This window comes from Opisthocomus hoazin, chromosome 16, assembly GCF_030867145.1.
Source record: "Opisthocomus hoazin isolate bOpiHoa1 chromosome 16, bOpiHoa1.hap1, whole genome shotgun sequence".
In the NCBI taxonomy this organism is placed as follows: Eukaryota; Metazoa; Chordata; class Aves; order Opisthocomiformes; family Opisthocomidae; genus Opisthocomus; species Opisthocomus hoazin.
This window is the reverse complement of record NC_134429.1, coordinates 15,624,728-15,651,481: the sequence shown is the minus strand read 5'-3', so window position 1 is coordinate 15,651,481 and position 26,754 is coordinate 15,624,728. Positions and strand designations below refer to the sequence as shown.

The 26,754-nt window shown below is 48.0% G+C and overlaps 1 protein-coding gene across 3 annotated transcripts; it reads left to right on the top strand.

The window, feature by feature from the left end:
* The first annotated feature begins 3,564 nt into the window (after nucleotides 1–3,564).
* On the top strand, nucleotides 3,565–26,746 carry HP1BP3 (heterochromatin protein 1 binding protein 3). 3 transcript variants are annotated; one of them, XM_075437677.1, is made up of 14 exons: nucleotides 3,565–3,634; nucleotides 12,740–12,939; nucleotides 13,375–13,480; nucleotides 14,399–14,464; nucleotides 14,932–15,082; nucleotides 15,431–15,590; nucleotides 16,679–16,822; nucleotides 17,381–17,461; nucleotides 19,110–19,264; nucleotides 20,033–20,123; nucleotides 20,810–20,969; nucleotides 23,527–23,638; nucleotides 24,610–24,747; nucleotides 25,530–26,746. In XM_075437677.1, the coding sequence occupies exons 2-14, from the start codon at nucleotides 12,844–12,846 to the stop codon at nucleotides 25,813–25,815; spliced, it is 1,746 nt and encodes a 581-aa protein (XP_075293792.1). In that variant the 5' UTR covers nucleotides 3,565–3,634; nucleotides 12,740–12,843; the 3' UTR covers nucleotides 25,816–26,746. The 3 variants fall into 3 exon arrangements, with proteins under 3 accessions (XP_075293792.1, XP_075293794.1, XP_075293793.1); XM_075437678.1 differs by lacking the exon at nucleotides 3,565–3,634 and adding an exon at nucleotides 4,011–4,084; XM_075437679.1 differs by lacking the exon at nucleotides 12,740–12,939 and having other exon boundaries at nucleotides 3,570–3,634.
* Nucleotides 26,747–26,754: the final 8 nt, after the last annotated feature.

The window sequence follows — 26,754 nt, the reverse complement described above, 5'->3', positions numbered from 1 at the left end:
GAGGGAGGGGGGCACAAATGACACCAGCCCGGCCAAAAAGCAGGGCCGAGGAGATGGAGCAGTGGGCTTTGACCCCGCTGTGGGATGCGGCCGCCTTCCCCAGATGTGGTATTTTCGCAAGAGCCCACCCTGGTCAGGCAGACGTGTGGCTGTGAAGGAATGCGCAGGGCCCGCAGCTCCGCTCCGGGGTGGATTTTGAGACTGAAAAAAAACAGGGAAAGAGACAACAAAAGCTTTTCTCCTCCCCTGCTTGCATCTCAGCATAGCTCTGTGGCTCAGCCAACCCAGGTGCTGGGGTTCTGCACAAAGGCTTGCAGTGAGCAAGGGGAGGGCAGCTGGGGTGATTTCATCTTTTCCTTCTTGGTGCCTCAGAAGGCAGCAGCAGAGGCGCACATTCCCTCTGGCTCCCCTCTCCTCCACCTTCCAATCCCTCCCCTCCTGCCAGAGAGGCACCGCGAGGGGAGAAAGGCCAAAACCCACATTTTTTTCTGCAGCTGCACGGTCCTCGTTTCGCACTCACAAGCAAGGCAGGAATGCTGAGCAAACTGGAGCCATCTGGCTGAGGCGCTGCCAGGGCTGTTTGGCGCTGGAGACAAAGGACTGGAGGAAAGCGAAGCGTTGCTGAGATAATGTGGAGTGGAGAAGACACTGAGTGGGGCCAGGCCTTGGTCACAACAGCTTGGCTTTGGAAGGCGATGCTTTGGGGTGTAGTGTGCTGTTACAGCAGCCACCTAAGATGGGGGAAAAAAGCTGGAAAAAGCTTAGAGGAGAAATAGTCAAGGCACTATTGCGGAAAAAAGACACCTCTGCAGTGCTTTGAACAGTGTAAGGGGCTCTTAGAAGCGCGCAGAGAGGGGCTTCCCATCCACATGAGGGGTAGAAGGTACCACGGTGCCCAAAGAAAGGTGTTAGTGCCCGTGCCGTCTGCAAGTCGCAAAAACAGGAGCAGACAGGAAGGGGTTGGCAGCACACCAGGGAGGGTTATGTGCAGAAAACACAGCTGAGCAACTGCTTGGGCAAGAGGCTACAGATGAAATGTTCTCTGGTGTAGCCGGAGACAGCGTGTAGAAAGGACAATTAGGGCAGAAGAGAAAGTAAGGCGAGGTAGGGAACTGAGAAGTTGTACCTTATGTGAAGGGAAAGTAGAGGGATGGGGGGGGGGGGGGAGAAAAAAAACAACAGAAACAGAATCACAGAATGTTCGGGGTTGGCAGGGCCCTCTGTGGGACCCCCAGCCCAACCCCCTGCCCAAGCAGGGTCACCCAGAGCAGGCTGCACAGCACCGCGGCCAGGCGGGGCTGGAACATCTCCAGAGAAGGAGACTCCACAGCCTCCCTGGGCAGCCTGGGCCAGGGCTCTGTCACCCTCAGAGGGAAGAAGTTCTTCCTCGGGTTCAGTCTGTGCCCGTTGCCCCTTGTCCTGTCGCTGGGCACCACTGGAAAGAGTCTGGCCCCGTCCTCCTGACACCCACCCTGCAGATATTTAGAGGCATTTCTAAGGTCTCCTCTCAGCCTTCTCTTCTCCAGGCTGAACAAGCCCAGCTCCCTCAGCCTTTCCTCATAGGAGAGATGCTCCTAGCCAAAAAAACCCAAACAAATTCAGAGCAAGAGCATAGCAAGAGGTACATGGAAAGAGCTTTTGTTCATTACCTCAGCGTACTCTGCACAGACCTGAAATGACCGTGATGGTGAAAATACCAGCGTGGGTCACGCCTCTGCTCTGCCACAAGAATCCTCACCTGAGGCGCAGGTAAGGAAGCTGCCTGGAAGAGAGCAGAGCAAAGGAACACCAGAAAAGGCATCCATCCTTCGAGCGAGAACTTGTTAGTGTGTTTTGACAGAAAAATTCCAGATCTCCATGACGGAACTTCTGATAGCTTTCTATGATGGCATGACTGGCTGGATAGATGAGGGGAGAGCTGTGGATGTTGTCTACCTAGACTTCAGCAAGGCTTTCGACACGGTTTCCCGTAACATCCTCCTAGGGTAGCTCAGGAAGTGTGGGCTGGATGAGTGGTGAGGTGGACTGGGAACTGGCTGAATGGCAGAGCTCAGAGGGTTGTCATCAGCGGTGCTGAGTCTAGTTGGAGGTCAGTCACTAGTGGTGTGCCCCAGGGGTCAGTACTGGGCCCAGTCTTGTTTAACTTCTTCATCAATGACCTGGATGAAGAGTTAGAGTGTACCCTCAGCAAGTTTGCTGATGACACCAAACTGGGAGGAGTGATGGATACACCGCCAGGCTGTGCTGCCATTCAGCGTGACCTGGACAGGCTGGAAAGTTGGGCAGAGAGGAACCTGATGAGGTTCAACAAGGGCAAGTGCAGGGTCCTGCACCTGGGGAGGAGCAACCCCAGGCACCAGTACAGGCTGGGCTGGAGAGCAGCTCTGTGGAGAGGGACTGGGAGTGCTGGGGGACGACAGGGTGACCATGAGCCAGCAGTGTGTCCTGGGTGCCAAGAAGGCCAACGGGATCCTGGGGTGCATCAAGAGAAGTGTGGCCAGCAGGGCGAGGGAGGTTCTCCTCCCCCTCTGCTCTGCCCTGGGGAGGCCCCATCTGCAGTGCTGTGTCCAGTGCTGGGCTCCCCAGTTCAAGAAAGATGAGGAGCTACTGGAGAGAGTCCAGCGCAGGGCTACGAGGATGAGGAGGGGACTGGAGCATCTCTCCTGCGAGGAGAGGCTGAGGGAGCTGAGCTTGTTCAGCCTGAAGAAGAGAAGGCTGAGAGGGGACCTTAGAAATGCCTCTAAATATCTGCAGGGTGGGGGTCAGGAGGACGGGGCCAGACTCTTTCCAGTGGTGCCCAGCGACAGGACAAGGGGCAAGGGGCACAAACTGAAGCAGAGGAAGCTCCAGCTGAACACGAGGAAGAACTTCTTCCCTCTGAGGGTGACGGAGCCCTGGCCCAGGCTGCCCAGGGAGGCTGTGGAGTCTCCTTCTCTGGAGATGTTCCAGCCCCGCCTGGCCGCGGTGCTGTGCAGCCTGCTCTGGGTGACCCTGCTTGGGCAGGGGGTTGGGCTGGGTGACCCACAGAGGGCGCTGCCAACCCCCGCCATGCTGTAACCGGTGCGACTGCGGCAGGCGGTACATTACCCAGCTAATGAGGGCGGCAGCGGGGTAAAGAGCGGGCAGCTAAGGCAAAGGGAAGCCAGGCGCGGGCGCCGGACGCAGGAGGAGGAGGCGGCTCGCGCGCCCTCACGGGGCGGAGGCGGGGAACGCCTCGGCGAGGAGCGCGCATGCGCCGGGCCGGCGGCAGAGCCGCGCCCCGCCCCGCGCCGCCCCGCGCCGCCCCGCCCCGCGCCTCCCCGCCCCGCCCCGCCCCGCCGTTGTGTTTGCGGCGCGGGAGAGACCGCCGGGCGGGACGGGACGGCACCGCGCATGCGCGCGCTCCCTCCTCCCGCGCGACGTGGAGGCGGAGGGGAAATGGAGGGGTGGAGAGGGGGGGGCCGGCGTTCGAAAAATGCCCGCGGCCTCCCATTGGCCGGCGGCGCCGCCGCGGCCCGCCCCCCACCGCGAGCCTCGGCCACACCCCCCCGCGGTCCCGCCCCCGCCCCTTTGCCCCGGCCGCCCCCCCTCCCCCCCCGCCGGTTCCCCCGCCGCCGCCATTAGAGGGGCCGCTTTGTGTCCGCTGGGCCTGCTGGTGAGTGACCCTCCCCCCCCCCCCCCCCCCCGCCCGGCGCCGCGGCGGGGGGGAAGAGGCGGCGGCGAGGGGGGGCCGGGCCCGGTAGGCGTGAGGCGCGGGGGAGGCCTGGCGGGGCGGCCGGAGGGGCCCGGGAACTCCTCTCAGCGCCGCCTGACAGGCCTCGGCGAGGGGGGGGGGACGACGTGGGCACACACTGTCGTGAGGAGTCGCGACACGCCGTACGGCCTGCTTTCCCCCCCCCCCCCCCCCCCGCGCCTCACACCCGGGCAGGGCCGCGGCGCGCCGGGCTCTCGCCCCCGGCTAGGCCCGAGGAGGCGGCCCGGGCCCTCGGGTGTCGGCGGGCCGGGGCGGCCGGGCCGGGCGGGGTGCGGGCCCCCGGCCCCTCGTCGGCCCTCACAAAGGAGGCGCGGGCCGTGCCGGCCGCCTCTCCCGTCCCGCCGACGCCGGGTGAGCACCGGTGGGCGTGCTGCGGGGTCGCGGGGCGAAGGTCAGCGGCGGGGGGGGCTGGGAGGTGCGGCACGTTAAATAATCGCTATTTATAAACTTAGGAAGCGCCTCAGCTCCTGCCGTAGCCTTCCTGCGTTTTGCTCGCTTCGCTGTGGTTTTTTTTCTCCCCTCTTTCACAAACTCGCTTCGTCGGAGGCCGGAGGAGTGCGGCCGCTCGAGGAAAAACCTCGGTGCGAGACTGCGGCGTGGCTCCGCTGCCGGAAAGAAGCCCCGAATCCGTCTCGGTGCTGCCGGAGGTGGATGCGGGCCGGAGCGTGGGGCTGCTGGGTGCTTCGGAGCTCCTGGCTGAGACCCTGGGGTGGTCACAGCCCTGTGCAAGAATGTTAATGACCCTCCTCCCCTTACTGCACGTGCTTCTCCCTAGAGAAGGCTGTTAAATTCCAGGCTGGAATTTGACTGTTCCAGAGGGACTTCCATTCCGAGTTCGTTATCCTTATTGCTGCTCCGCACTGTGGTTTTTGGGTTAAAACCTTGCAAAGGCTTAAGGGGAGAGGAGCAGCCTACCAAAGTCTCAGCTGGTGGAAACTTGTGTAGCTCTTGCCAGGCCGGAGGGGCTACACCAGCTTGTGGTGCCCGGGGACACTGTTCAGAACAAATCCTTCCCGCCTGTATTCCGTTCTCACAGTCACGGTGTCTGCAGATCGCAGGGGACTGCTCAGCCTGTGCTGGAGGAGAAGGGAAGTTAGACGATGTGGGGTTGCAGGTGTGTTTGCGCCGTTTAAAATGTAGCAGAGGCTGGCAGTGTACTTGTATCAGTAGTATTTCACAGGTTGTTCTTTGCAGGAGTTTCGGCCGCTGAATTGTTTCTGGGTTAACAAGCGTGTCACCTCTCAGTTCTTATCAGGCCTTTTGAGTAATGGTTGCACTCTGATTTCCAAGCACGTGACTTTTTGTTTGTTTTCACCAGGACTAGTATTTTTAGCATCTTCAAGAAATTGTTGGCCAGCAACCTTTGGCAAGCAGCTGTCTTCTTGAGGCAGGAAAGGTTCAGAAGTACTCGTGCTTATAAACAAAGTCACACTTAAGCTCTTTCATGCGAGGACAGTGTGCACAGGGGGAATGAGAGGAGAGGAAAGTATCACTAGCAAGCGTCTCTTCTGTTTAGTTAAAGAATGGAGAGGTTTTGATGGACTGGGCAGGAGAGCACTTACCTTCCTCAGGAGGGACTTAGAGCTTGGTGAACAGAGCGGGAAGGCCTACGAAATGAGGGGTGGGTAGGGGAAAAAAAAACCAAAACATATAATTTCTGGTGGGGAGGAACTCGGTGTGTATGCCTTGAAAACATCTACTGGCTTTTGCACCCTTTCTCTTCTTTACCTGCGTGTGCCTCATAATTAATTAGCTTTTCAATGCATTGTGTACTTTTCTCAGGTAGTAGCTGCTTGAATTATGTTTGTCTTCAGAATAGCTTTTTCTCAGATTTTTTTTTTTTCCCCTTTCAATGGAAACTGATGTGTGAATCTTCTGTCAGTGTTTAGTTACAAGTGACCCAGGGTTCTCTGAGGATTTTATCTTCCATGAGGGGGACTAAAAGAAGTTTTACATTGATGGGCTCTGATGTGAGGTGTGAGTAGATTTTGTATGGATTTCAAGGAAATCAGAGCTTTTATTATGTTTAGTTTTGTACTATACAATAATAAGCAATGGCTGAATAAGTAATAGTTAGGGAGGAGGGTTTATGTAGTAGTTTTAAATTTAATCCATCTAAGCAAGGTAGATGTTGCCTATAAAAAGTTTGTGCCCTGATATGTCCTGTTAGCAGCCTAAATTTTCATTCAAGTGTCAGTGGTTTGTTAAAATTCATAATGTTGATCCTGGAATTAAGACAATTTCATCCAGTGCTATGAAACTTTCAGCAGTGGATTTTAATGTTGGAGTAGTTTGAAGTTAGTGACCTAAACCTGTTCTAACCGTAAAGCTGAACCCTGTGCACTCTGGTGCAGGCTGTTTCTTTCCTTAACTGCTTGTGTCAGTGGCAGCATGTGGAGAATCTGAATCATGGACCATACTGACCAGAAATTGTTCAAAAACTGTTGTCCCACAGAGGCTGTCACTGTCACAATCCTGCGCATTGCTGCGGAGAGGGATTATTTTTAGACCGCTGTGCAAGCAGAAATTCTGCTTCGTATTAATCACTTAGCTGAAGTTTTTGCGCGTCTCTGGGTACGACGGTGGCATAATTGAAGTAGCACACTACCTGGCTTTGGCTGTGCGTCTGGGGACGTGAAGAAAAACTCCTGGGTGTAGGAAGAGAAGATAATCCAGGCCACGGAAATGATCTGCTATTACTGTCCTCTGTATGGGTCAAAGATTGATGGAGAAAGAATTGGAAACCTATAGTGGTTTTTATATTGAGCTGGCGTTCTTGATGGTGAAGAGCAGCGGAGGTGAGGCGTGGGTTGTTACTTGTGTATTTATCTGTTGAGACTGAGCTGCCACTGAGTTGCTGCTACCACCTCCTAGCAGAGAAGAGGCGCTGAGCTCAGTCCCAGGTGGGGAGGCAGAGCATCAATCTCGCTGTAGTAATATGCCTTTTTTTTTCTTTTTTTTTTGGTGTTGAAAGCAGTGTCTGTGTGTGTAGAAGCGCAGCGTTTAATCTTTGCTTTGCTGGATAGGCAAGGTGTAAGTCAGGTTGGATTTGTGGTGTTTGGAGTCACAGGTCCAAATTCAATGCTACCTTGAAAATGTATCTTTAGACTTAGAAAAACTCTTCTTGGGGTCTCCGTGGAATCTCAGAAAGTCTCCGTAGGAATGCGAGTGTTTGGAAGCTAGAAGTAGGAAAGATTTTCACTGTGCTCCCCTGAGCCCTAACGTAGTTGGGATTTGTTGTTCCTCTCCTTAAGGCTGTGTGGGGAACGAGTGGATGGAAGTAGAAACTCTAACACTAGTCAAGCCAAAGAATTTCTTGCCTGGCAAGTGGTGAGTTATGGGATCTTTGTATTGGACCACTCTTCTTCTTTAATTGAAACAAGATGGTTTATAATCCTTGCCAGCAGCATGGGGCTCAGATAGCCTGTAACAGATCCCTGGGAGACTCGACCGCAAGAGAGTTGCAAATACAGCCCTTGTAGCTTACTTGGGAGGCATGCCATTGAAAATTCCGCTTAACCGGGACACCTCCTGGGAAATTGCTGCGGCTGGTGGCTGTCAGGATCGGGGCAAAGTTAGCACAAAACTTGTTGAATGGCAACAAAAGTGATGGGAATGCCAGTTGTGAGGTAATGCTCAGCCAGATGTGAAACAGGAGCGAATTTCCGAGCAGGTTGCCAAAGATGGATTAGAAGTGGGGGCTAATGTGTATTCTGTATTCAGTAAGATATTTTATTTGATATTTGAATATAATGATATAATATAATAATATAAGATATTTGAGCCAGCAGCGTGCCCTGGTTGCCAAGAAGGCCAGTGGGATCCTGGGGTGCATCCAGAGGAGTGTGGGCAGCAGGGCGAGGGAGGTTCTCCTCCCCCTCTGCTCTGCCCTGGGGAGGCCCCATCTGCAGTGCTGTGTCCAGTGCTGGGCTCCCCAGTTCAAGAAAGATGAGGAGCTACTGGAGAGAGTCCAGCGGAGGGCTGAGAGGATGAGGAGGGGACTGGAGCATCTCTGCTGCGAGGAAAGGCTGAGGGAGCTGGGCTTGTTCAGCCTGGAGAAGGCTGAGAGGGGACCTTAGAAATGCCTCTAAATATCTGCAGGGTGGGGGTCAGGAGGATGGGGCCAGACTCTGTTCAGTGGTGCCCAGAGAGCCCAGCGACAGGACAAGGGGCAACGGGCACAAACTGAAGCAGAGGAAGCTCCAGCTGAACCCGAGGAAGAACTTCTTCCCTCTGAGGGTGACGGAGCCCTGGCCCAGGCTGCCCAGGGAGGCTGTGGAGTCTCCTTCTCTGGAGATATTCCAGCCCCGCCTGGCCGCGGTGCTGTGCAGCCTGCTCTGGGTGACCCTGCTTTGGCAGGGGGTGGGACTGGGTGACCCACAGAGGGCCCTGCCAACCCCGAACATTCTGTGATTTCCCTGCATGTTTTTAGGCTGTTTTAAATGAGTTGAAACTACTGGTCTGACTTAATCAAGACAACAGGCAGCTTAGTGAACAGCAGAAACAAAAGAGATCGGTAAATGCTGGAACACCTTTGTGAAGCAGGCTGTGATGGGCAATCAGCTGAGAACTTTTAGAGGATACGTTTTGTGAAACGCAAATTTGTATCAACCAGCAGGATCATATACTTTGTGACAACGTAGATACTGAGGCTTTTGGGAAGGTATCCTCTGCCTTAGCTGGGTTTTTTTAGGGAAGAGTTTTGACCGTCTCAGGGGGCCAGAAGCCTTGAAAAAGTTGGCTGGCTTCCAGTTTGGAAGGTACTATTTTGGCATGTTTGATTTGGAGTTGCAAAAAATATGAGCATTTCCTCTGCTTTTTTCTTGCAGCTTCTGAGACATTTAAATGCTCTTCTGCTCAGGACAGCATTGTATAGTAGTAGATAATTGCACAATAATCAATAGCCTGTTTTTGAAATCCAGTTACTTGGCTTTTTAAGCCTTTCTGATAATAAACAGTCATTCTTGCTTGCATTTATTGTAAGGTTGGTGGTTTTATATCCCTTGACACCCTGGCTTCGAATCTGCAAGAACATAAAAACTTTTTTCTAGCCCTTTTTGACCTGATTTCTAGACCTGCATTGTGTACAGTGTACCAAGTCATGGCTAAGAGCACATCAGTCACCGGAGTATGTGTCATGTAACAGTAAGTGGACACCTTTAATGGCACAAGATTGGATATGCTTTCTCATTTTTCTGTTGGGTATTTGTTTTCAGTCCGCTGAGCCTGTGCACCCTTACCCTGAGTCCTTGTGACTCGGTATTTCCGCCAGTGTGACAGTTGGCTTGCCATGTTCAAGACCTGATTTCATCCCAGAATGTTGTCTCTTGAATTAGACTGAAGTCTGAGATAAGATGAGTTATCTTATGGCCAGGAGAAATTCAAGGAGTCAGCCAAACTATGTCTCAAATTAACTTTTTTTTTCCAAGTTCTTGTATCTGTTACATTGGTGGGGGGAATCCACTCTTCTAAAATATTATCCAGAATGTGCGTGTCTCCCCTGAAGTCCCCCTTTCTTTTATTTCTTTTTTTTCCTCCTAAGGGTGTGCTGATCACTCAGGAGGAAATTGCTGTAGTTTTTCATAACAGTTCATGGAAAGCTACGTGATCCTTTGACTAGATATCCCATTAGTGGCCACTCCCTGCGCTGGGAGACTGGATGCTCTGAACCATTCCTGCTCATCTAGAAATCCGGAAAGTTGGGAGGTTTTATTGCTTATCAGGTCCTTGCTGGATTACCAGCTTTGAAATGACGAGTTTGTGGTCGTTGGGGAACCTGTGAGCCTGCAGTTCCAGTGACCTGTAGGAAGGCCATTGTAAGTAGCTATGTGAGAAGTTACTGTCTGTACTTTCGAGCAACTTTTTCAAAAGGTTTGTATCCTGGTGTTTGTTTCGTTGCTGATGTGATTGCTTTTTTCTGACAGTCGATCAGATTTAAGTGTGCATGAGAGTTACCCAATAACCACCTTGAAAACCTGCATCCTCAACTGGTGGCCTCTTCCCACTTTCTAAGCACAATATTTGTTTGACATGACAGTTATTACTTTTCTATTGTTTATTATTAAGAGCAATGCTTGCAGTTGTAGCTCTGGTACACATTTAAAGATGTCTTAGTGTCCCATACATGAAATAGGGTGTTCAGGTAACAGTTGGTTTGGGTGACTTGGTTTTTACATTAAATAAATCCACTGTTTTATATGAGGGGGGAGTGAGAGGAGCCAGTGTTTTGCTGCATTGCTGTTGCAAAACCTTCTAGTCTTTTGCTTTATCTTTTTGAGAAACCAAATTCAGCCCTGTTTGTGGCTGACATTTCACACACAGTCCAGAACGCTACTTTTGAACCCTCTGTGGAAAGAAATAGGCTAAGCAAGAGCAGTCCTTGAGCTGTGATGCTTTCACAAGTTGATGCTTGTGATCCTACCCTGGAAGAATATCGGTGCTTTGAAGTCAATAGGAGATTATCCTCCTGCCCCTTTGATTCTCTTGGCCTTCTGAGCAGGAGATGGGAATGCAGAGGGAATCGACAAGCTCCTGTTTGGGTCACTCTGAATTTCTGCTGGACGATGGCTTCTTTTCATGTAATATAGGCACCAAAGATGTGAATTGTGCTAAGGTTCACACCTGAGAGCAAGAAGACTCGAGTACTTTATACGGTAATCTAAGCAAAGGAGTGTTTTACAACCTGGGGAATTTGAAGTCAAAGTTGGGAGTACTACACTTTCATGCATGTGACGTGCAGGTCACACAGCTGAAAAACAAATAAAACCCAGGACCAGGTCAGCCACAGTGTGTGCTTGTATGTGTGTGTTAGTAATCCCAGGGAAAGCATCTTTTGTAGCCCCCAGCCGACTTCCCTGAGGAAGGATCTGTAATTGGGTATTTTAGGACTCACTTCAAAATGCTGGCATTTTTTTAGGGGGCTTCAGGCTATGCTTGCTAGAAAAAAACATTTGATGCTGAGCTGAAGCCTGATGGATTTTTTAAATTTTTCCTCTTACTTTCCACACTTGAGAGAGGAAGGTCCCATAAAATAGGCCCCCCCCCAAAAAAAACAAACAAACAAACAAACAAAAACCAAAAAAACCCCCCCCAAAAACAGTGCTGGGCTGTGGTTCGTATGTTCTAATTGGTCATTAGTATTTTTTTCCCATCCTGAAATTTCATAAGAAAGCTTCATTCATCTCATTTATTTTGGTTTTGGCATGTAGTGTGTTTTGATTTTTCTGTTTTGTCTCAGAAGAAAACATCCGGCACTGTTGCACTCATTTGCTTTTACTGGTGCAGAGACAGGACTGGTGCGCTGTCGTTTTTCGGAATGACTGTTCGGTGTCAAAGGAGAAGTCGTAGATGTTGCAGAAGTGGGTAGACTGCTTTTCACTGTCAGGAACGCTGCGTTTTGAAGGTGGCCAGCCAGAAGAATGTCTCTTAGAGCATCTCCCATAGAAACGCTGCCCAGTGATGTGTCTAGTTCTCCTGAAATTCAGGTCTCTTGGTTGTGCTGCAGGTGTGCACACCTGATGTGACATTGCACCCACCTGCAGCGGCAGTGGAATTAGTTTATTAATTTACTAGTTTATTATGTGAGGAGGAGGTACAGTGATGTGGCCTCTTGCATCACCAGTCCATGTGAACTATCATATCTTAACACATGTTACCCTCGGCTCTTCTTTCACTGCTCCTGGTTTCTGAATGGAAACTACTTCCACAGCTTGGAGGTTTAATAAAAGTGTTCAGTGCAGACGAGCTGGGGTTTGGTTTGCCTGGGAAAATAACTGAGGTGGAGAGAATCCCTCCGATCGATTAGGAGTCTCCACTGCTGAGTAATAGGAGGGCTGTATTTTTGGCAAGAATGTGGAGTAATGGAGGTGGTATAGATGGGGTACGGAACATCCACCCCTGCAATGGCGAATGCAGTGCAAAGTGCTGAAACTGTGGTGAAAGTCATCTTGAGAACAGTGCCAGGAGTGACGTAAGCTCTCCGTTCAAGAGGAAGGCGCTCGGATAGGAATTCCAATAGGAATACCTATTGGAAGTGAAAATTCATGGTAAGTGTCTGCTGCCTTGTCTGAGTAAAAGAAAGCATCCAGAATAGGTAGAAATCGGGAGCTGTTCTTTGGATTTCTTTGTAAGGAAGGGAAGAGGGCAGTCTGGAGCTTGACCTGATGGAACAGGAGAGGCCTGGTGGATTGCTGGAGGTGAGGGTTGGCTTTTGAGGCTTTTAAAGGGACGAAAGGAAGCGAAGGAGGAAGTAAACCCTGCGCTTTGCGATGGGAATAGTGGAGCACCTCTTCTTAGGAGAGGCTGATGCAGGCGGATGGGCAACAGGTAGGAGAGGCTTGTAGAAGTGTAATGATAGTGAGGGGTGAGACCTGATGAGGCTTAAACTAAGCTTAACCCCTTCAGTACTGTGCATGTGTTGGGAGGAGAGTTTTGTAAAGCTGTAATTTTTTTGTAGAAGGTATGGAGACCACTGTTTTGGTGGCTATTTTCTTGCTCAGGAACTCGTTAATGTCTACAAATTGCATCGGGTGTAGTCTGGGAGGGCTATGATTCCGGTCCCAGTGTCTCTATTTTCTGTCTAACAGATTTAATGGTTGAATTCCTTAGGCTGACAGAAGCTGGATCAGTGTGTCAGCTCCTGCTTTTACCCAGAGTGAATGACTTACTAGTTTCCTCAATGCCTGGTGTTAGGCACAGTGCAATGTCTGCTTTTTGTTAACGCTTTCTGTTAATTTAAAGAGCCTCTTTATTCTTTCAGATATGTTTTAATGGAGGAGGCTGCAGGTCTGGCTTACACATTTACCATTTCTGCTACATCCATAGCACTCAAGTTTGCATACATGTTTTAGCATCTTTGTTGAATGCAAGTGTTGATTGTCAGTTATGTTAGTCATAAGCTGTAAGTCATTTATCCTTCTTTTCTTTTTAATCTTTAGTTTGTTAGCTACATGGACGTAGATGTTTTTGTTTTGTTAATTTTCACACCACATCTTTTCTGTACTTTAGGTTGACTCCTCACTGCACTGTGAAAACCATTAGGAAAAAGTCCTTGGGGTTAAAACCTGGGGCTCCACAGTCTTACCTGCACTTGGGGCTAGAAATTATTTTAAATGGCGACTGATCTGTCTGAAGCTGAACCCGTGCATCATAAGGCGCTTCCACTCTTAACGGGAGCTCAGCTGATCCACACGGACAAGTTAAGTGAGGTAGGGGCTGGCCCATTCTGCACGCTTGCCCTTGGATCAGTCCTTGACTTCCAGTCCTGCTGAAGGTTACTCGGTACTCTTTCTCCCCTGCCCGTCAGATACTTGATTGGGAGTCGAATAAACCCTGTAGGCACTCTCTTTCCCCTTCCCTGCTTTCCCTGAAATGCTGTATTTATCAGAATCCTCAAATGCTGATCTCATTTGATTTGGAATTGAAAAGAAATTATTTCTTTTATAACTGTAAAATGTGAAACTGTCCTCTCCTGGTACGCTTCAAAGGAGCTGGTTTGAGGGTTACTGTCTTTTAAATCTCTGAAAAACCCAAATGTAGCCAGAATATTTCTATCTATGCTGCTTTGATTTCCTTTAATCCCATTTCAAAAACTTGCTAGTTTTTTTCCAGTATCTGTACTGATTTATGTATACTTGTTCTAGAAAGTTGAAGACGACACTATGCCGATCCGTCGCTCGGTGAATTCTTCTTCCCGGGAAACTCCTCCCAAAAGCAAACCTGCTGAAGGCGGTGAAGAGGTCAAAGCTGGTACGGTAATAGTTCTATAGTGGATTGTTAATGTATATCCAAACATAGGCGTGTGTTCTGAAACTCCTGAAAAAACCTCACTGCTGTGATTAAAATATTACTAATGCTTAGATTCTTTTCATGGGCTTGTCTTGGATAATTGCAGAGTTGTATTTTGCAGCCACTCTTTTCGGTCTGAACCCGTTTGTTTTGTCCTTCATATCCCCTGGGAAAGCCCTGACACTCCAGACATTAAAATACAGCTAAATGTAGTCCCTTCTAAGCTTGCCCTCTCTTTAGAGTAAAGGTACAAATTGTGAGGTTTCAGTAGTGTCAGGAATATGGATTGAGATGGAAAAGTAGATTTAATGAGTGGAAAACCAAAGTATTTAAGATTTTTGCTTTGTTTTCCTGAGCAAAAGGGTTTTACCACAATGTGTCATAAAATCTAGTCTGATATTAATGTGTCTGGTCTTAGCAGCTTCACCTCAGTTTCTCAGAATGTGTCATTTCAGTATCATATTTGGTTAGTTTCACTGGGGTGTCACAAAGAAATAAATTACATACCAAACTAACTATTAATACACTGCATATTTCAAATGCATGATGCCTCCTTGGGAAAACTGTGCACAGGAGCACAGCAGGAGTGCTTGAGCTCCTTCTCAGAGACAGAGGACCTGTCTACTGCCTGGAGCAGTCATGGCAGTTAGCTCTTTTATCCAAGAAGTGGCTAATGGCAGTTTACATGCATCTTATCTGGTAGACAGCCCCGTCTCTAGGGCCTGTTCCCAGCTAAATATACTGGAGTTAATTTGCTTGGTAAGTTGATTTCTGACTGGATTTGATCCTGCTGATAGATAAGTGTTTCTGCCAATGCATGTGCAATCTAAAGCTTTGCCAAGTCTGGAAAAATGTGATTGAATCGTTGAAATCCTTCAGGTGCCGTGGTGTGTAGTGCAGAAACAGCGACGTTTGAAGACAAGATGGTCGTAAACAAAGCTGCTCGTATGTATCTACCCAAGTTTCTTGTAGAGTTGTATGGTTTTGCACCTTTCTGAGTTAAAAACACATAAACTTCAACCTAGGGGAAAATTTTAGTGTTCCATAGTACTGATGTCCTCCTCCCTTTCCCACCCAGGCCTCTTTGATGAGGGGTAATTATAACAGTAACTTCCTGGAGTTAAGAGAAGACTGGAGGAGTTAGTTCATTGTGAAAATGCTGTGTGATGTTTTTTGAAGTTGCTCTGGCGTTTGATCGCTCATTGCACCTTACTGAAGTCTTTTCAGTAGTTTTGTTTGCTTCCTAAGTTACATTCCACTCTTCTCTTTAAATTAGAGAAGAGAAATGGTCTGGTGGGAAATAATTTTGGGGGGGTGTTGTACAGCTTTTTTTTTTTTCTCTCTCCCCTCTGCCTTCCTGAAGAACAGAGGCTAGTTTTAGGCAGTAACTTGATGCATTTTCCCATCTTTAGATGCAGAAGTCGCCTCTGAGGAATCTGCCTCTGCTGGAGAAGAACAAGAGAGTGAAACCCTGCCTGCTGCATCCAGTGAAGCAGAACAGCCAAAGGAACCTGAGAATGAAGGGAAGGGGGAAGCAAAGTCCTCAGAAGAAACCAAAAAGGAGTAAGACGTGCTTAGTGCTGAGTTCAGGAATTTGGGTAGGATTCTGGAGAAAGTCAGGTTCCTAGAGATAGAAAAGATGATGGGACAGATGGGGAAAATGGGATGGCTTTCTTAAAAAAAGGTGCTCGTATTTGTCAGGAAGAAGCCACCAACCAAGTGTAGCTGCTGTCCTGGAACATGTGAGGCTTGAGTGTCAAGACAGGGTCTCTTCTTTTTCTAACAGAAACGTCAAAATGTTTATTAAAATATTTGAAGTGTCAGATATTCTGGGCTTTGTTGTTGTTGTTCTGCCTGTTGACTTGTTTTACAGTGTCTCTTGTCTTACTATTGCTTTGTATTTTTCCTAAGCGAGAAAGACCAGTCTAAGGAAAAGGAGAAGAAGGTGAGAAAGACCATTCCTGCGTGGGCTACTCTTTCTGCTAGCCAGCTAGCTAGAGCACAGAAGCAAACTCAGATGGCTGCCACCTCACGTCCCAAAATGGATGCTATTTTAACTGAGGCCATCAGGGTAAGCAGGAGACAAATGGTTCTTTTGTTCATCTGTCACAAAGCAGAATGATTTGTGTGCCTAAAATCCACAATTTCAGCTTGCTGATGGTACAGACGATAGCACTGTCTGTTAGCAGAAAACTCGCTGTGTAAGACGTGTTTGCTTCTGCCTGGAAGCCCATGGAGCTGAAATGTGAGTCTATTATGATGATGAGGGGCCCTGTAGTTTATTTCTTTGTTTAGAATTTGTTTCCCTCCCTAATTACATTATTAGAAACAGCTATGATGACATAATGTGGTTGGTTGCTGTCATCATTTAATTTGGTGTGCCTTCTAGCCATATTTAACTGATTTGGCTTGATTAATCCATCTATTTGATACATGCTTTTTTCAGTGTTAACTTACTCTAATTGAGGACAGATGGAAATACAGTAAACTGGCATTCCAAAGTGGTGTTGGTCTTGGGTTTACTGTATCCCTCCTGGTTGTAAGAAGAGACCCGTGCTGTTGTGATGGCACTGCGGCGCTGCTGCCCTCCCCTTGGGGCTTGGTTCACTCACGCTGCCTTCACAGGAGGCCTGGACTCCACCAGCCTTGACTGCAAGATGGCCTTTCCAGCTGCTATATCTTCAAAATACAAACTTTAACTTGGGTTTTTTACTAGTTTGCTAATGTCAGTCCTCCATCACCTTAAAAAAAAAAAAAGATAATAATTGGCAACTTGTTATGACTTAAATTACTCTTTCTGACATTAGTAAAATGACCTACCAGTTGTGCCATGTTGGTTTGCCAAAAGGTGACTGTATTTTGCAGTAGCATGTAGTGTTTATGCCATTACTTGTAAGTGCTTCAGAATCGGGGAGTAGCTGGCGTGCACTTGCCGTGCCGCTTTTGTGTTGTCTGCTCTTCAGCCATTCTGAAGGGGGAGAGTTAAGTGGTTTGTTAGTCATATTTTCTCCTCTTGAGTTATTGCAGGGAGAAGGCCAGCCCGGCACCCTGTACCAATTTGCTGGCCTGTCTGCATCGGTTCAATCTCTGTTCTTCCAGGCCCACAGCAAGATAATTGCAGTGCAGGTGGTTTCTACTAACTTTTCGCTTCTGTTTCAGGCGTGCTTTCAAAAGAGTGGCGCATCGGTCGTTGCAATACGTAAATACATCATCCACAAATACCCTTCGCTGGAGCTTGAGAGGAGAGGCTATCTTCTGAAGCAGGCATTGAAAAGGGAGCTGGAGAGAGGCATCATTAGACAGGTAAGAGCTGCTTTGTGGAGCAGCGCTGGGGGTGGTATTACTCAAATACACAAGAGTTTCTTAAACTCCGTTAGCAGGTCTGTGGGGTGGTCATGTTCTCCCTCATGGAGGTTAATCGACCTCTGTCTCCACTTTGTGAGACACTGGCAGAATTTCAGCATTGTTCTGTCCATCGGGTACTTTGCACGGTTGTCTTTTGTGCAATTCATGACCGTTTCTTGGTGTTGTGTCATATACTGTTGCAGCAGCGTGTGTCTTAAGGCCGAGTCCGGCAGTGTCACTTCTGCAGAAGCTTGTTTCTTGTAACGCTGTCACTTATGCCTGTGATATCTGTTAGGATCTCTGGTCAGGACAGCAGAGTGTGTTATTAATGTCTGGCTCTGGTTTCTGGTCTGACTGAAGTTTCAGTGGGTTCAAATCGGGCCTCTGCCATAACAGCCCATCGTCAGAGTGACAGTGCATTGCAAGTCTGCATACTGATATCAATTAGTCTCTTTCAGGTTGTTATTATTCTGAGTTACTTTGTTAAAGACTGAAATGGACTTTCTTTTGAACTAGGTGAAAGGAAAGGGAGCTTCTGGGAGCTTTGTGGTGGTGTCTAATGCAGGAAAAACTGTTCCGAAAGCCAGAGACAGAAAGGTGAGCTGTATCGCTTTAAACAATACTCTGGAAAATCTTGCACTGAAACACATGTATCTTATGAAATGCAGCCTAGCCTCAACCCAGGCAGTATTCTCCTCCTTGCTATACTTTTCCTCCCCAAGTACAGTAATTAAAAACCTGTTCCACTAAAATCAGAATTGGAAAGCTAGCATGAGAAATTAAAACCAACTAGAGTAATAAAACTCTTAGTTTTCAAATGTTTACATTAAACCCCTAGGCTTTGGTTCAGAGGCAGAAAACTGCATAACCATGAAGCTCCTCTTCTGTCTTTACCTGGTAGCGAGATGCCTCTCAGGTATTGTAAGAGAGCTTTATGCAACTGCTGTTTCTGTTATATCTGCTGCATGGATAAATGGAAGACCTCAGTCTTCAGGACTGTCAGATGAACATTTTTCCATCAGCTGTGAGGGCAGAGGGAGGAAGAAGAAAATGTCCGAAGGCTTCTGGAAGAAAGCTACTAATGTTGGGTATATGTTGTTCTGAGCTACTAAAATGTGATGTGGGTGTTTGGTGGTTGTTTTTTTTTTTTTTTGAGCCTAGTCCTCACGGTTAGTTGTGGTTCCAGCACTGCTGTTCTCCACTCCCTGCTGCGCTGGGCGTATGAAACGCATTTCTAACACTGCAGTTACAAAATGCTTAGCTGGAATTGCCCATCCCCTTACGGCATAGACTGGTGAACCCAGAGAGTATTGTAATCCCTTGGTGCTTATCTCTTGGCTACTGGGGAGACCAAAAGCCCTAAAAGTGAGGGAAATGGTGACACACTTGGTACTAGGGCACTGAAGGAAATGAAGTGCAGTGTAACTTCTTTTTAAACAGAGCTCGCTGGCTCTATGAGAAGTTTGAGCAATGCCCCTGGTAACTGCTAACGCATCACTTTTCTTGTCTGCAGCATGTCGGTGTCTTTGTTCCTAGTTACTTTCTCTGTGTTGCAGCAAAACAAATCACTTCCCTTTGTTTTTGGTAAATTCAGCTAGCAGTCGAGCAGCTGTCCGGGTGAGCGGCACCCTCACCCATTTGACTGTTTGCAAAGCTGCTGTTCAGCATCAAAATCATTAAATTTCAGCACATTTCCCCACTGTCTTTTCTGTATAAAGAACAGGCCGTTTTTTCCCCTCATCATCCCCTCCTCAGTAACAAAGGGATGGGGGAAAATTCAGAGGGAGCATTGGTTTCAATCGAGATTTCATTCTGTCATCTGAAAAAAAATGCACTCCTGTTTAGCTGTTCATTTTTGGGAAGATTCGACCTGTATAAGAAGGTGTTGCCTTTGAGACTTTGATGTTTAATGTCAGCCTTTTCACCTGTCTCATTGAAGGGCAGCAGAGGAAAATGCCTGTAGAAAGAGGAAGGAAATAATTAAAAACACGGATGTTGTTAAATATTGAGCAATTTATATTTGTAAAACTTTCTGAAGACTCCTATGAAAATTATAGCCTAATTTGGTTGATTTTACTTAAGCTGCTAAACTTTTTAAATTGTTAATCAGAAGAGCTGCCTTACAGAACTTGATTTTCCAGATCTGTGGCCAGCGTCAGGAGCACTTCTCCCCACCTATGTGTTGCTGGTTCAGAAACCCCAGAGTTTTAGGCCTCACTGATGCGTAAAAGTATGTGTATTTCAGAAAAGCACTTCAGCTTCAACTGCAGAGCAACAAGTCAAGCTGGAAGATATCCTGCCGCTGGCTTTCACCCGCCTCTGTGAGCCGAAAGAAGCTTCTTACAGCCTGATCAAGAAATATGTGTCTCAGTATTACCCCAAACTCAAAGTAGATATAAGGTAGGTGCAGGAGCACGCTTTTGCAAGCAGAGCTGCGGAGGAGCAGTGAAACGCAGCCTTCCTCTGGCTTTGCCTCGCTTCACGGTGCTTCAGTTCAGTATTTCGACAGGCAGCAGGCAGGTGGTGCTCTGCGTTGTAGAGCCTGTGGGAAAGCTTGAGGAAAAAAAGCTGTGCCTATTTCTGCATCCCTCCCCACCCAGCCTTTGTTCCTGAGATCAGCATTGTTCTACACACCTCTGCCCTTAACCCGAACCAGACCCCTTTAGCCGCGTGGACGTGAAGGCCTCTCCTTGGGCTCTTGGCCTGCTTGGTTCTGGATGCTTCAGCTGGCACGCGCTTACAGTAATCTTGGTTTGCCCGTAAGGAGCAGGCCAAGGCTTGGGGAGGAAGGAAATCTGGGAAAACCCTGTGCATCACCGCTTACAGGGGCTTGTACTCTGTCCCTTGTCTGTCTGCGAGCTAACTGACTTGTTGCCCACTGAGTCCAAATCTGCTTTTCAAAAGGAGTAAATCCTTCCAAGTGAGGCTTGTCTCTTTCTGGATACGCAGTGGCACCGAGCAAGCATCGCAGTTGAATGTCCGCTAATGTACATTGTTCTTCTCACGTCATCAGCACTTGCTGACAGATCTCCATTTAAAATGTCTGTATGTAGGCAGATACCGCTTGTAAGTACTGCTCTGCTCACACTCTGTGTAAAGCATTGTTTCTCTGTTTGTTTTTTAAGCTGTCAGTGTGTGTCAGTAAAGCTTTATCCTCCTGTATTTCAGACCCCAGCTGTTGAAGAATGCCCTGCAGAGAGCTGTAGAGAAAGGCCAGTTAGAGCAGATCACAGGCAAGGGAGCGTCTGGGACATTCCAGGTCGGAGCCAGAGTTCATCTTCTTTTGTTGACTGTACTGACCACAAGCCTTGGATATAAGTTAACATGCCCTCTCCTGGCCTAGTTTTATCGGGTACACCTTTCTTTGGCAGCTTGTCATATTCGGGAGTTGTCAGACTATGAAGCAGTAGGACTCTTATTCTCCTCTTGGTCTACATTTCTGGAGCAGACGCCCCTTGCCTTCCTTGCTTAGCGTGCTCCACCGGCTGCTTCAGCTCTGACTCACTAGCACAGTAGGGGAGATGGTGGGGTAAGCTTTCCTTTCCATCACTAATTGTAAGTGCAGTAGGTACCCCAGATGCCTGCAACGTCTTTTTTTCATGTCCGTGCCGTAGAAGTCTCTTGGGTACATCTGGTCTGTGGGATGGAGGAAGATCTGATTTATTTCCTTCCCTGAGTGATAGGCCCTGAGACTGCCACATCCTTGCAGTGCATTTGGGGACTAGGACAGTGTGTTACCGATAAAAAGCGCTCCGGGCCAGTTGACTGAATAGTCCTGTCCTCCGAATTAAAGCTGGGAGAGCAGCATTCCCTGTGCAGTGTTTTAATATAAAACGTATCTGTGCTAATGCAGGAGCGCCGACCCACCTGGTGCAGAGGAGCTTGTCCTGACCTGGTTTGGGAGAATTTTGTCTTGATGCTTTTCTCTTCCTCCTTGGAAAATAGCTGAAGAAATCAGGGGAGAAGCCCCTGCTGGGTGGGACTCTGATGGAAGACGCTATCCTGTCTGCTATTGCGGCCATGAACGAACCGAAGACCTGCTCCACCACAGCGCTGAAGAAGTATATCCTGGAAAACCACCCAGGGACGAACTCCAACTTACAGGGTAAAGTACTGCTCTGAGTAACTCTTTTACATGCGGAAGGAGAGTCTTACAGCTGCAGATGTGTCTGTGCAGCACCTTCAAACTATTCCGTTGAGCTTGCTGGGGAACTGACAGCTGCTGGGCTTTTTGTGCTGCAGAGATGCTCGGGGATTTTAATCTCCATTAGTTCCTTTCAATCCTGACAAAGGCTAGTTTCTGAGACATAATGCGTGTTTTTCTTGTCTATAGCACGTTCCCAGGAAGAGGGAATAGCATTCGAGTAGTTTATTGTTCTTAAATCACGAAGTTGACTTCAGCTGTCTCGCTCTGTTTTGAAAGGCTACAACTTGGGATAAATGCAGTTCCTAGTTGCTTTTTATTTAGAGAAGTTGCATAGTCTAACTTTTCAAAAAAATTCACAAACACCCTTCTTACTGATTTGTTTGAGATCCTCCTTTGGCTCTGATTTTTGAAAGGTCAAGCAAGTGAGGAGAGAAACTAATCCTGTTGTATTTGGGAAGGGATTTGGCATGTATTTGTTCCCAGGAACGACACTCAGGTCTGTTTTGACTTTTGCATTAGCAGAAGCAAGACTAACAGAGACTTTAAAGCAGATGTTCTTATGGCTTATTTGCCTTATTTGGCATGAGCCCCAGTACAGTGGTTTAACCGAGGCTGGAGGTCATTTGAAGCAGGATGAGCTCGCAGCAGTCTCTGTTAGAGTCAGACCTAGAAGTAGATTAATTTGTGGTGTCAGTGCTGGTGCCATCCCTTGGGACGTGAGGTTGGAGAGGGGATTGCTGATCCCTCACTCGTCACCTGGAGCTGAAGCACGGCATCAGCACGGCTGTTGGATGCAAGGCTTACTGCCGTGTAGAGGAGCGCAGGTTCCCTTGCGGCAAGGTGGGCTAAAGAAGTTGCCTGAGGCTTTCTGCCAGTTAGAGGCTGATGTCAAGTGTGACTCCTTAATCTTGGGGCAGGAAAGAGAGTTTCCAGGCTTACTAAGCCCTTGCATTATTTATTTTCAGGACCACTGGAAATTGCCCTGGCCCTTAGAGGCCTGTGTTTAGCCAGCCTCTGGTGCTAGTCAGTCTTTCAAGTTGGATAAGGAAATTTCAGTTTGCAATCTGTTGTTTTCTTTCTCCTTCCATTACGTAAGAGGAATTCTGATGATCTGTGCTCTGTTTTAAGAGCAACCAGAGGAAGATCTGGTGAGATGTACAAGCAGGCGGGTGTGCGCTGCAGAGCTGGTGCTCCACACTCCTCCCCATTTTATACCTCGTATTTGCAACTGGACTTGACTGGAGTCAAATCCTTTGCGTGCTGCTATTGAGCTTTGGTACCCAGAGTGAAAACAGCCTTATGGTTATGTGTTGCTCCTGTTTATATGGGGTTTTTAAAGAGCTCTTGAACTATGTTGATCCTAACATTGAAACACCAGTAATTTAATGAATACAATCAACTCAATTAGCTGTGCAAGCTCTTCCAGTGCCATTCAAAGTAAAGCATGTCGGCAGAGGTAGCCTGTAAGCCTGTGAAGATATGGCATTGCCCCAAATGTTTCTTTTGCTGTGCAGTGTCAGTTCTGGATGAAAGTCTGTTCCAGGAGTGTTGAATAAGTGGTTAGAGTGTATACCCTTGCATTAATCGTACAGAACAGGTTCAGATGATAGTTCAGCCAGCACGTTTCTTTGGATTTTTCTCTTTCCATTCCTGAAGTGAACCTCTTTGGAATGTGCTAGGGGGCAGGCCTTGCTTTTCCCTTGGATTGGAGGGAGCTAAATCTGTAGATGGTCCCTCTGACTCAAGCTGAAAATGGTTTTGAACTGACTAAACAACTTCAGCCCTTTGCCAGAGACAAAGATCCCCTGTACTTGCGCAGTTTCGGTTACAATTCTTACACAGTGCACAGTGGAGCAGAAGACTAGAATAAAAAGTGCATTTGTTATCTTTCTAGATCAAAGATTTTCCCTTTTGAAAAAGAAAAAACAAAACAAAAACCACAGAACAGGGAATGATGCACCACGTATGAAATTTAGAACACGAGGAATGCAAAAACAAGGGAAAGAAAAAACACTTCGGAGAGCAGGCTGAAGAAAGCTGAGACCTGGGTTAAATTTGGACAGAAGTAGTTACATGGCGCTGTTGAACATATTTTTAAAGGAGGCTCCCTCGATCATGACATCAAAACTATGCGCTGTTCTTGACTTCTTCCTTTGGAGAATTGAAAGCCACACTTGCTAAGCGTTCAGGAGCAAACACTTGTACGTTGCTTGAAAATTAACTGCGAGAGGGCTTGCTTTTCAACAAGACATACTAAAACTTGTAAACACAGTGGTCTAGCTGGGTCCCACTTTTCGCAGAGTGCAGAAAGAAGCACGCGGTGATGTCTTCATGAGTCTTGGGTCTCCAGTGCTGTTTCGTGCCTCTGCAGGTGTCCTGGGCAAAGGAGATCTCATCCTGACTCTCCGTCTCTGATTTCAGAGGGCACAGCAGAGAGCAGTCAGGTTGGACAAGTGGGTAAAGATAGTAACACAACCATTCTCTGATTTTCTTTTTTTTTTTCACCCCCTCACAGTGCATCTACTGAAGAGAACCCTGCAGAAATGTGAGAAAAATGGCTGGATGGAGCAGATTTCTGGAAAGGGCTTCAGTGGAACCTTTCAGCTTTGCTTCCCTTATTATCCCAGGTAAAGAGCTTGGCTGTAAAGCGATCTTCAAGATAACTGTCACACAGGTCAGCCAGATAGCAGTGCTGAAGTTCATGGGCCGACCTCCTGTTTACAGGGAACTCTGTGGAGGGTTTAATGGCTGATGAACTGCAACATTGTCTCCTACACTACAGATAGCGACATTACTTGGGTGTCTGACTGAATGAAGATAAAGCTGACTTCATTAGCAAGGGAAGCTTTTAAGGGCCATAAAAATGTTGGGCTCAGTACTGTCAGATACTCTGTCGTGATGCTGTTTTTGCACAATGAGGGAGATTTAAGTGTTCCCGTGCTAAGATAAACTCGCATGAGCAGGTAGTATGGTGGTGTTCTTAGTGCAAGGATGCTTCTAATGAATAGGAGCTGGCTGTTTGCCTTTTTAATGCCGCTGTGGAGGAGAGGTGGGAGGAGGGAAGATGACCTAGATTAGCCGCAGTGAGACTAAACCGGCCTCTCTCCTACTGTCAGTGTGTATTGCACTGGGCCGCGTGGAGCCCAGGGGTGGTGGCTTAGTGTCCTGTGAAGAGCCAAGCGGCAGCGTGGTCATTAAAGTCTCCGCTTCCCACCTTCTCTTATTGCATACACACAAAGTCCTCGGTGGCTTCAGCCTGCATTCAGAATCACTGAAGCCCAATCTTGTCCCTTTGTCATCTGCCTTCCTGTGTTTGCAGAGGGGGAGCAATGAGGAAGAGAACCAGAGAAAGGGCAGCTTAGGGCTGGGGCACTCCTGGTGACTTACAAGCTGTGGCGCTTGTGCCGTTGCAGAGGCTAAATAATGTTGGGTTTGGACAGCACACGCAGAAGTCTTGGGGGTGTTTCTGGGTTGGGCTCAAAGCTGTAGCTTCACAGGCGGATGGGCAGCGGTGCCTGACGAGAGCCGGGGTTTCCATGCCACCCCTCGAGTTGTATCCTTGGAAGTAAGTCACGCTCTGACATGAACCCTCTTGTAGCCCAGATGTGCTCTACCCAGAGAAGCAGCAGGATGAGGACTCTGAGGAATCTGATGAGGAAGAGGAGGAAGAATCTGAGGAGGAAGAAGAATCCGAAGAGGAAGAGTCTGAGGAGGAAGAGCCACCACCAAAGAAGAGGTATGGCAGCATGAGACATAAATGAGCTCCTTTGGATGAAAGAAAAGTGACTTACAGCTGTAGAGCGTGCAGGTTTGTCTCTTGCTGGGGTTATTTGTCCACAAGGCTGTTGCTCAGGAGGTGTTGAAGAGGAAACTTCTAATTATGCATTGCTCCAGAGATAATGAGCTCCCCCGTTCCATGATTTGCAGCTAACCTCTTTTTCCTCCAGATGTGAAGAGAGCCTTATTTATTCTTTGTATTGCCTTTAGTCTCCTAATGTTGCCTTTTGTGCTTTACAAAAGTGTGGCGTTTCATATGGGGCTTTTTGTATTTATTGAGTGTTTCCTTAGGAAAACTTCTCCCTGCAGTATTGTTTGCAGTCCTGTAGCCAGATGTGACACCTGCCTTACTCAGAATGTGCATTTAAGATGAGTGGTGTTTGTTGAGTAATAAAATTCCATGTAGAGAGGAGAGAGAGTGCTTAGGTCTCTAATTGTTCTGACAATTGACAGTGATGCATTGTCATTATTTGTGTGTTTGTATGCCTGACGGAGGAGCTCGAAACCTCGCTGGCAGAGCGCTGTGGGGATTGAGAAGTGCTTAGCGTGGCGAGATCCACCAGAAGAGTTCTTGCTCTTTGGGATTTAGCTAATGAAATGTTCTGCTGCATAAAGGAACATCCGTGGTAAAGAACAAGGATGCCAAGATCTGCTTCGTTTATGCAAATTGACGACAGCAGCTCTGCTCTGGGTAGCATTTGCGCCTCCACTGAGATCTTGTGCTGTCTCTCTTTCTGACAGGATGCAGAAGAGACCGCCTCCGAAATCACGGAGCAGGGCCCCTCCGATGAAGCGAAGAGAGTCCAAGCCCAAGCCAAGAAAAACCCCCGCAGCCCGCCGGGGGAAAGCAAAGCCCCCTCCCAAGGTTAAAACCCCTGCTAAGAAAACCAAACCAGCAGCCCCAGCCATCAAGAAACCCTCTGGTGGCAGCTCTTCCAAGAAACCAGCAGCCAGCGGGAGGAAGGAAGTGAAACCCGCTGCCAAGGGCAAATCCGCCATGAGGAAATCTCTCCGGGCAAAAAAGTAAAATTTTTCCACTGTCAGGGAATCCCATGGTCAAATCTACAATCTTGTTTTATAAGTCAACGTGCATTTGTATTTTAGTTCTGATGCTTAAACACTTCTTTATTTTTTATTGTTTGTTTTGTTTTGTTTTGTTTTCCTTGAATGATGGGGGAAAAGCTGAAAACTAAGTCAAACCAACCCGACCGTTTGTGAGATCTCAGTGCTGTGCCTCGTGCCTGCCCCTCCCCTGGAACAAGTCATCTTTAGTTTCTGCAATAATTTTAGGACTTTTCTAAGGCGTATATAACCTGTACATTTTACGGTGTTCCTCTTGGGTTTGGGGGGAGGGTTGGCTTTTAAAAATTCTTCAAAGAAGATCTTTATATCTTTAGACAGCAGGAACAGGATGACTGGGGGAACGTGATTCTTAACGAGAAGGTACAGCGGCAGAAGAGTCCTCCCTAGATCCCCCCCCTGCATGACGAGGTCCTTAACGCTTCTGTGAAGAAGCAGTGTATATACAGCACTTGCACTGAGTCCCGGAGGTGCTGCTTTCTGCTCGGCCGGTAGAGCGACGGGCTGAGGAGGCGGCGCGCTCGGCTCCTGCAGACCAGCAAGGTTTGTTTGACGGTGAGTCAGGTCTTCGGTAAACGGAGGCTGCAGCATCTGCTGATCGTCTGACGCCGGAGGGGCTCCAGGAGGGGTAGTTCTCAGTTAGGCGGGTGGTTTGAATTAGTATTTCCACGCCACATCTGTTACCTTAAAACCAAAATATATAAAAGTCTTCTTGAATCCAACTTTCAAATGTTTTTAAGAGATGAAGAGCCTGAGTTTTGTCACCTCTTGTTTACCCTTTTTTAAAGAAAAGTTGGAGAGCTATACAATTGCTAATGTAGAGATGTTGATAAGTGAAGAACATGCAGTTTGCTAAAATAAAATGAAACTAGATTCCAGGCCCGCT

Bases quoted from the DNA above. Each gene is read 5' to 3' on its own strand.
- HP1BP3 (XM_075437677.1), top strand. From the start codon at position 12,844: ATGGCGACTGATCTGTCTGAAGCTGAACCCGTGCATCATAAGGCGCTT. The intron at 12,940-13,374 runs GTAGGGGCTGGC...TACTTGTTCTAG, and splicing joins ACACGGACAAGTTAAGTGAG to AAAGTTGAAGACGACACTAT. The intron at 14,465-14,931 runs GTATGTATCTAC...TCCCATCTTTAG, and splicing joins GGTCGTAAACAAAGCTGCTC to ATGCAGAAGTCGCCTCTGAG.